Source organism: Nothoprocta perdicaria, unplaced genomic scaffold (assembly GCF_003342845.1).
Source record: "Nothoprocta perdicaria isolate Ctin4 unplaced genomic scaffold, notPer1 scaffold_75, whole genome shotgun sequence".
In the NCBI taxonomy this organism is placed as follows: domain Eukaryota; kingdom Metazoa; phylum Chordata; class Aves; order Tinamiformes; family Tinamidae; genus Nothoprocta; species Nothoprocta perdicaria.
Window position 1 is genome coordinate 2,217,939 of NW_020456032.1, and position 9,640 is coordinate 2,227,578.

At 50.3% G+C, this 9,640-nt stretch overlaps 1 protein-coding gene across 1 annotated transcript in view; it reads left to right on the forward strand.

The window, feature by feature from the left end:
* The first annotated feature begins 1,827 nt into the window (after window positions 1–1,827).
* Window positions 1,828–9,640, forward strand: part of PRPSAP1 (phosphoribosyl pyrophosphate synthetase associated protein 1) — a 25,112-nt gene continuing 17,299 nt past the window's right edge. The window contains exon 1 of the mRNA XM_026051414.1: window positions 1,828–2,308. Within this exon, the coding sequence (XP_025907199.1) occupies window positions 2,145–2,308 (164 nt within the window). The 5' untranslated portion in view covers window positions 1,828–2,144. The remainder of the gene's footprint in view (window positions 2,309–9,640) is intronic.

The following is a 9,640-nucleotide window of genomic DNA, read 5'->3' on the forward strand; positions in this document are numbered from 1 at the left end:
CACATGACTTTCCTCCTGCAGCCTGTTCTGCTGCGCTTGGCAGCCTGTCAAGGCAGCGCTGATGGCTGCGACAAGAGATCCATGCGGACCAGCGGGAGCCTTATCCTGCTCTGAGAGCACCCAGATACTCGAGTATGCGCCTGACTCGGATATGAGCAGCAGAACTACTTGCCTTGGCCTTGAGTGATCCTCAAGGAAGAGGTAGGAAGAGGTCGGAAAGGCTCAGATGCTGCAGTGACCAAATAATAAATAAATAAATAAAAATAAAAATAAAAATAATAAAATAAAATAAAATAATAATAATAATAATAATAATAATAATAATAATAATAATAATAAAGCCACCAGATATGGTGCAGTGAGACCTCTCATCTCCTTCCCAGTGCTCGGGAGGTGCAATGGCAGTGTATGGAAGAAGGGGCAACAACGACGCATTTGTATCCCCTCTGCATTAAGGACACTACATCTTAACGAGGCTTGAAGAGAAATGGTATTTAACGACCCCTGCCATGTACCCACCAGCAGGTACCATGGACCCTGCTTCAGTGGAAGGAGGCTGGAGATCATGCCTCGGAGGACCTCACAGGTGGAGGTGGAGAAGGAAGGTGCTCAATAAGGGATGGGCATCCTCCAAGGAGAACGTGCTGTGAAAACMCTCCTCTTCTCCCCTCGTTTCAGGGAGGGGGACATGCCTTCTCCCCTCGTTTCATGCAATTCTTGGCATGTCTGCCCACGGAAAACAGGCCAGCAGCTGATAAGGCATCTTGCAGTGTCCTTACATAAGGGCTCTCTTAGAAAACTGCCCAGAAAAACCTCTCCCTGCAGGGCAAGGGAAACGATGCGATCCTCGTGAACAAACTGAGGCTGTTCGGCTTCCCCACGCTATAAGGGGACCTTTCTAGGGAAAAGTAAATAAATAAATAAATAAATAAATAAAGGAACCATGAGGCTGAGGTTGGGGCAGGACGTTTATTTGGGGCCGGATGAGTCGTTTAGTGCTTGTGTTTTCCTACAGGTGAGGCTGCCCAGGGGGCTTCGAGTCCTCCGGGCACCGCCGCCATGGCGGACCGCCAACGGCCGCCACGCTCCGYCCCGCCCGCTGGCTGCCACAGAGCAGGGCGGGAGCGGCCGCCGCAGCGCTTCCGCTGGCGGCCATTTTGGACTCTGGCAGTGAAGTCGCCGCGGGTGAGCGCAGGAAGTGCCTCGCAGCGCCAGGCAGGGGKGGAATTGGGAGCGCTGCAGTCGCCTCTGCGGATGCAGGGGCTGCCGCTAAAGAGAAGAGGATTTGCCCCGTTGTTACACCTCCGCTGCAGGTACCGATGATATTTGGGAGATAGTATCCCCACACGTACGGCGTTAGCGCGGGGCGGGAGGGGGTGCCCTCACTTAAGATGGCCGCGGGCGCTGGGGGGCGGTGTCTCCCCGCGGAGAAAATGGCCGCCGGGGGCAGGGGCGCTCCGTGGGGGCGGCGCGTGGCGGCCCCGCGGGGCGGGGGGCGCCCACGAGGACGGGCCCCGCAGCGAATCCCCTCGGCYTCAGCGGCTCCTTCATCCCCCGCGGGCACAACCACCCTCCTGCCAGCCCCTCCAGCCTCCCTGCGGCCCCGGCCTCCCTTTACCGAGCTCCCCCCGACCAGAACGCCCTTTGTGAGCCCCCTGCCCCCCACGGGGTCCCCGGGTTTGTCTGGAGGAGGGCAGGGGGCAGTTGCTTTTTCTGCTCTTCCCCCTCACACCCAACTCCTCTCCTGCCCCATCCCCATGGGATGCTGCTGTGGGCCGCATTGCAGCCCCCTCCACCTCAAACCTTGCCCGTTTTTCGTTTAAATTTACTTTTTTTATACTTTTTTGTTTGTTTGTTTTTAACCTCCTGCCAGTGCAAGGCTCCTCAGGTGGTGCCCCAGGGCCTTGCTGCTGAGASGAAAGCCCCGGAGCAGTTCAGAGCTGGAAAGCGCTGCTCGAGGCCCGGCCGGACCTTTCCCGCTCCATCCCCTCACCCTCCAGCCGCTGTGCTTCCTTACAGCCACTCCGATCCCCCCTTTGCACTTAGCAATCCCAGTAAAGCAACAGATCCCAGTTAGCGGCAGGGTTGCCCTCCTCCTTCCCACCCCTTAAGGGGCGGTGATAGCGGCGCAGAGGAAGGAAAGGATGCCACGGAAGCTGTTGTTGCCTTATAAATCTGTTTTCCCCCACTTTCGAGCTCCAAGGGCTTTGCATGACTCCTTGGCAATGAACGCGGCCAGAAGCGGCTACCGGGTCTTCTCGGCGAACTCCACAGCAGCCTGCACGGAGCTGGCCAAGCGCATCACCGAGTAAGTTCCTGCTCTTCCGACTTGCTCTTTCTCCCCTCCGAGCTGCCGCCTTTGTCAGGAGGCTGAACTTGGAGCGGGCTCCCGAGGGCTTTGGTGCCTTCCCATGCCCAGGACATCTCCCTGATGTGGCTGTGCTGCAAACCCCTTCGCCGTGGATGCGTCAAACCGGCAGCGTTTAGCAGCTCCGTCCTTCCTTCTAGATGCTGCTCATTGCTCCTGATAACTCGCTAGGMTTTAGTGGTGAAAATCAACTGGTTGCTTTCCCTCTCTTGTGTCTTTTGCAGCAATTTCAGTGCTAGAAGGGCTGGATTGCAGCTGATGGTTGCCAATCCTTGTAAGGGGGAAGGAGAAACTTGCCTAAATGAATATCTGGTAGCATTTGCTTGTTTTARGAGGTGATCAGAACTTTCCCTGCTGCTTTTTGTGGTGAGATACTTGTAGCTTCATTTGCTTACAGGCTTTGCTGCTTGCAGTGCAGGGAGCATTGCGTGCTGCAGCCTGGGTGCGATAGCAATGCTTGTACTGACCAAAGCTCGTTACCTAATTGCCTCTTGGACTTGGTAGAATAGGTGGGCAATGTATGCTTAAAAAAGCTTAATTTGAGGGCAAAAGCGTGTCCCTGTTGTCAGCCCACACATCTGGGCAGAGCACAACCTTGGCACAGCAGGGATGGATGCGTCGGGTCCTGTTAAATAGATGTAGGACAGTTGGCTGCAAAACTCGTATTTTTTAGTGCACAGAGCAGCAAAGTTGAGTTTTTCCTTCTGCTTCATCTGTTATTTTCAGTTAGTTTAGTTCAAATCCGGGCAAGCAGCAAGTGGCACCCCCAGCTGAGGGGGTTTTTCTAGGAAACAGGCATGTGTGTGTGTGGTTGGGCCAGGGAAGCCACTGTCCCAAAGCTGCCTTGGGGCTGCCCTTCTGCTGCTTTTTAACTACTCCCAATATTAGGGGTCATCAGTGCTTTTTTTTGGTGCTACAGCAAGTAGCATCCTTGCTACCATGTAGAGGCAGCTGTCTGCACATCTTCAACCCCGAGAGAATGTTTAAAATAGGAAAAAAGTAAATTGGGACCAAAAATAGGTGTGTTTGCCCTCTTAAACTGCAGGGATATTTTTTAATATTTGCCCAGCTACCTTAATGACCAGTGTGTTGAGTCCTTAGCACAGCTAATCGCCCCACAGCCGACTGTGCTGTCCAGCCAGGATCGCTCGGGAGGATGGCACTGATGCAGGATAACACTGATGAAATGAGAGGTAGGGAAGGAATTCCGGGTATTTGAGAGTGGCAAGAGCTACTTTGTGGGGTGGGCTCTTTTTTTGGCTATACTTTATTCCATGTCATTGTGGGCCAATTCTGGCCATAAACCCTGCTTTAGAACAAGTTTTGCTGCGCCGCATGCGAGGTGTCTTTGCAAAGGCTTGCCCTGCTGCGTCAACATGGAGTGTAGCAGGGCGTAAGTTCCGAGTTCTCAGGACTGAAGGAATAAACAGCCTGCCTTTATCCTCTACCTTCTGTCTTAAAAGTAATCGATCCTCTTTTATCCTTAGGCTGTGAGGAACAGCATGGAGCAGCACGTGGCTTGCTGTGTAACACGCTCTGTTTATGCTCAATTTTCTCCCTTGAGTGGTGGTAGGTGCGAGGTTGTAAAAATGTCTGGAATTTCTTCTTGGAATCTTTTCTTGGCTTATGGGAGCCCCAGGTATCCCCACACCTGACAAAGGGCCCTAACSCGATCTGGGACGTTCGGCAGTTCTCTGAGGAGAAGCGACAGCAGAATCGTGACTGTGAGGTCCTGGCCTGTCCCTCACAAGATAAACTTTTAAATCTTCAGGTTTAGTCTTGGCTTTAGCTGTAACATCAGTAAAGTTGGGTGCTTATGTGATCATTTTGGCACAATAATGTGATTTGTATCTGCTGCTTCACCTGGAGCTTAAATATCTGTAGCTTCCCCATCTGTAAATGGGAATAGTGACCACCCAGGAATGGAAAGCTGTAGAACTTCTCCATGGGAGCGAGCTACAAAATCTGGAACTGTTAATATGGATTTCTCCAAAGGATAAAGTCCTGAAAACCCAGTGGCTTTTCAGCTACTTCTTGTGTGGTGGTTTGGTACCAATTTCCCTGCAGAGCTCAGGCTGTTTCAACAGGTTTTTAACGAATCCCTTGTTTTTTCAGGTTGCAAAAGATGCGGGACTGCTGCATTTCCCCGTGCCCCATCCCAGCACATACTTTGCTGGGGAGGCCATTTGCACCTTAAAGTAGAGTTGGAGCAGTCTTATAAGGGTGAGTGCCATCTAATATTGTGCGTTTTTTTTAAAGTTTTTTTATGACTTTTAGCATAAGCAGTAAAAGAACTTTAAAACAACACGCAATATTAGGAGTAGGGCCCTTTGAGACGCTGCTCGGCCCGTAGGTCTGTTGGAGCTGGTTGTCACGCTGGGGGAAGAGGAGTTGAAGGTGGGTTATTTTAGTGAAACTGGTGCAAAGCGGGTGCAGGAGGGAGTGGGGCAAGCACAGAGTCTGAAAAGTTAAGCAAGGCCCAGGAATACCCCTTGAGTCTGTAGGGATGTTCAGTACACAGCCAGATGGGTTAAAAGAACCCTCTGAAGGTTCCCTTTTTGAGAGGACTTGAGTCCTTCTGCTTTATCCTCTTTAAAAAAATAACTAAAACCAAAAATCCTGAGGCTGGGGAGGAACAAATTAAACAGCTTTCAGGAGTCTGTTTTGTGTCAATCTCCTTGTCTTGTTTAATGCAAAACTTCCAGATTTGTTGTTGATTCAGCCGCTGAGCATGGCATGCTGGCACACTTCCCATCTTTACAACTTGTTTTTCTGCGGGCTCCTCTGGTTATAGAATGAGTGACTAAATGGTTGGTCTAACTTTTCTTTTGAATTTTCAGAGCTTTTGTTTATGCTGGCTTTTGTCAGGGTGAGGACATAATGCTGGTTTACGAGAATCAAATATGTTGGAACTCCTAAACAATAAAGATGCTCAGATTCAGGAACACTGAAAAATAAACAAACCCTTATGTTCGCTTGTATCTTGTAAATTGGTTTTTGGTTTTGGGGTTTTTTATTTTTTTTTAAGTTTTTCCCAGATGGAAAGAGAACCTTTGCTGTAATTAGGACACTTGGCACTTGATTACAAGCTGCTTTTGCAAAGGTCGGACATCCTTATTAGGTGTTGGTGGGCGATACAGAGCGCAGGACAGGATGGAGCAAGGGAATCGGGTTGGGATTCGGATCACAGTAGCCTGTTTTGCTGCCTGTAAATCCTCTCCTGCCTGTGAGAAGGAGCTTCATGCCCTGGAAGGACAGCAAGGAGCAACAACTTATTTCCCCCACAGAACACGAAGCACTGGAGCGGGAAGCTAACAGACATTACAGGCTAAAACTGCATCGTTCAAATGCCCAGTCAGACTGGGGAGAGGGATTGGGGCAAAGGGAGCTAAAAATATTATAGACTTTTGGTCCAGACCACCCTGAATGCCGAAACCCTTCTCTCCATTTCCTTTCCTTTTCCATCTGGGAGGTTAGGAGTGACCCTRCTGAGCTGCACTGCACTAGCAGGACCAGCGGGCTGCGGTCTTTGTTTAAAGATTTGCTGGAAGGTGAGAGAAGCAGCRCTCGAAACCGGTGGTACAGGGAGACCAGGCTGCTCTGATGAAGAGGTGAAAGCCAAAATAAAATCATGACATAGCCGAGGTGTTTGGCAGAGGGTCAATGAGGGACAGGCAGCACAGGCTGAGGGAGAAGGGCTTGCTGGTGGTAGTGGAACGTGATTTAATAGCGTGACATCCTGCAGGCTCCTGCAGCCTCTTGAGTTTGGGCTCAGCTAAACAAAATCTCTTTTAAGTAGCTGTGCTTTGTCTCAGGAACCTGGTGTCGTGTGGTTTTGACAGGCTTTGCAGGAATGTTTTTAAGCAAGGCCTGATATAACCTACTGCATCTGCTAAAATAACTGCATTCTCTTCCTCACTCATTAAACTGTATGTGACTTCTGGGCTGTTTGCATTTAGGTGGTGAATTTAAGACAGATCTCCTGTTAAGCTGCACATACGGATTATCTTCCTGGCACGCGCTGAGACTGCAGCAAGTTAGATCATTCTTTCTAGGCGGTGTTTACAAGGAGAGATACTCCAGATCAATAGAAATTTTTCACTAGTCATTGCTCTTGGCATTGCTTGATATAAAACCACACAYGGATTTTTCTCTTAGATGTTATTAACCCCCGGAGGAGGCTGCTTGGTRACCAAACTCCAGCAAGGGTGGCTGGCGGAGGAGAATGGGGAACAAAACTTGTCCTTTGGCACCCCTGAGCAGTTAGAGAGAAACCAGGCGCTGAGATGACATTAAAAACTCGTTCAAAGCTGGGAGCCAGGTGGAGTAAAAGCCTCCTAGGTCCCTGCTGCGCCCAGTGTTCTGCACTGTGGTTCGTGGGACCGTCTGTGTGGAGCTGTTTGGATGGATCCCAGTTCAGAAGACGGTTGCTTTGAAAAACAAAAACAACCCCAGGGTGCGTTTCTGACTCCTTTGCTTGGAGAAGGGAGCTTCCAGATGTGAACTTGTGCTCTTGTGTCCCCACGGGACCGGTCAACAAGTGGGATTTTGTAAATACTGCAAAATCAGCCTCRCCATTCTCTCCTCTTAAATGTTTCTGCATCAGCAGAAGCCCCATGGTACTCGGATAATGCACTACATAACTGGGCCTTTGTCAATGAAGCTTCCTTCGCTTGAAGATGTAATTTAGCTGAAATACTCTCCCTCTGCCCCCATTTTTTTTTCCTCTCCACAGAAAGCTCTGTCTCTGCTGGGTTCATGGTCTGAATTACCTGCACTAGCAGCTTTTGTTCTTTTCTAGTGTAGATCTGCGCACATCTGCAGTAGTAATTCTGATTGCCCCTGTTTATGTTGCTCTGCGCTTACTCTGGAAGCTAAATGCAAACATCATCCTTGCTGTCATTTTAATTTCTCTCCACCTAAATCAGGAGTTTTTGCAAGGGAGAATTTGGAGCTAAAAGACCTGAGGATGGAAGGAAACCAGGGAGAGGCAACAGGAAGCAGGGATTTATCTCTGTGCTTGGGGACRAGTGGTTGCTTGGAGCCTGGTTGTAGCTAAGGCTCTGCCCTTGACTTCTGGGCAAATCCCCTTTTGACACAMATCCCGTGCAATTCAGGACTTTGCAATAGGACTTGCACACACGGTCCCCCTTCTTTAATAGCCACGAATAAATAGAGGTTTTAGGAGAAGCCCTTAAAGGCTGAAGCCTTGGTTTATTCGAAGCCTGCAGAAGTGGGGCTGGGGGTAAGATGTGCCCCTTGGGGAACCCTCCCTGAGCCGTGTGTGCCTCRGTGAGGCTGCCTCCTGCTCCAGAGCCTGCACAACAGGCACAGGCAGTTTTATCYCATACCCTCCCCTTGGCTGCCTATCTCATGACTTGCAGTCAACAGTTGGTGCAGACGTGGGATTTATTACCTGACCACAGTAATTTGCAATCCGTTCATTTCTCCGAATTGTCAGCTTCTTGCTGCCTTTTCTGCTGTTATCTGTATCCGTGTTGATCTGTTTAGTGTCCCCCCCATCCATTAGGGAGCAAACCTGCTCTTTCTGACCTGTTCTTTGTAGCAGAGAGCCTGTGTTGCTGCCGTGCCATCCAAACAGCAGCACGTCGGGCTCTTGTTCCCTCTGGTGCAGAGTGAGCCCTTGCCAGCCACATCCTCATAAGGCATCTAAAACTTGATACTGTTAATTTTCCACCACATAGCACTGAATGTACCGCCTCCTGAGGGATGTTCTGCGGAGAGGCATCCAGATGGGCTGGTTTTGGAACTTCTCCTCCTCTTGGCCACTTTCCTGCCATGTGCACCAGCCCTGGCTAAGGGCAGCAGGACACTCCTGCATGGGAGCTGTTCWGTGTTGGGGAGGGCAGCACGTGCAAAGCCAAAACAGGCATTCCTCCAAAGTGAGCCCACAAGACGTGCCATGCCGTGCCATCATGGACGAGCAAGTCTGAGTCATTAACCATTTCTTCCCCCTTGCTGTTTTCATTTTGTGTGTGTGATTCTCAAGCTTTAAGTTGGATGCCTTGGCAGGAGTTAGCCCAGACCTCAGTGAGTCTAAGTGCCTGGCTCTGTCATCAGCAGGACAGTGTGATCCCAGCGAGTGCTGCTTGACTCATCTCATCAGGAGAACCTGCCTTCACGGCCACATGGTGTGGTTCCTGGGCTTCCCAGGGCCTGGCTTTGCTTCCCCAGCTGTTTGCCCTTTGCAAAAGGTGGTGCAAGGGATGCTTTAATTGACCATCTTAACATAGCAGGACAGGTGAGAGATGCTGAATGAAGAGTTTGGTGGCTAACAGTACAATACCTGGCTGGTGCTGCAGTTGGTGGCCAAGCTAGACAGGTTGCTGCTCTGTGCAAGCCACAGCGTAGCTTGCCCCTCTGCACTTCCTCTGCTGACACCATAGTTTGTTCAGGGTGACCTATAGCCTTGCTCATAGGTTCTTGAGTTTATCCTCAAGCTCTGGAGAGGAGCTGGAGTAGCTCGGGTTGTGGCACCTTGTGCTTGCCAAGCACACGGTCAGGACAGCGCTGAGAGCATGAATGTGTGTGCCAAGTAAGTGCTTAGCAGCAGATAAGCAAATATAGCATTGCATTAGTGTGTTCATTGTCTCAGTTACTCCGGGCACGTTTTCTAGTCCAGCTCCTAGATGGTCAAGCCCAAAAATTGGGGCCTGGCCACCAGCTTGCCACTGTTGAGCTAACTTGCTTGTTGCTCCTGAAAAAGGAAATTTCTGCAGCAGTTCAGGTATGAGGCCAAGTTTGTGGCTTGGCAGATGCAAACATCCTGACTGCTCGTGCCTGGGGAAAGCTCGCCACAGATTTCTGTCCTTCTTGCAGAAGGAGCTGGGAAAAGGACCTGTATTCTACACCAGTGACCGGAAAATGGGCCCGGGGATGGGGCCCAAATCTGCTGCTGGATGTGTGTCCAGGTGTGTGGGATGGCAAAGCCTGATTGAATTTTGGTGCTGTGTAGATGCCTGCCTCCACCTACAGCACAGCAACCTCTGTTTTCCTTCGAAGGAGAGGGCTCCTGAGAAGGCCTGGCCTTCAAAATCAAAGCTACCCATTGTGGAAGGGTAGGGGAGCTGTGTCCTAGTCTGGTCCCCTCTGAACATGCCTGTGGGCTGTGTCTGACCTGCCAGCAGCAGTGTATTTCTAGGCAGCAAAAACACTGCTATTCCCACACTATGGGTCCTAACCATGAAATTTTTGAGGGTAAAGTGGACTTTAAAACAGTTTTGTGTTTGTATTGCATCTACTAAGATGTTT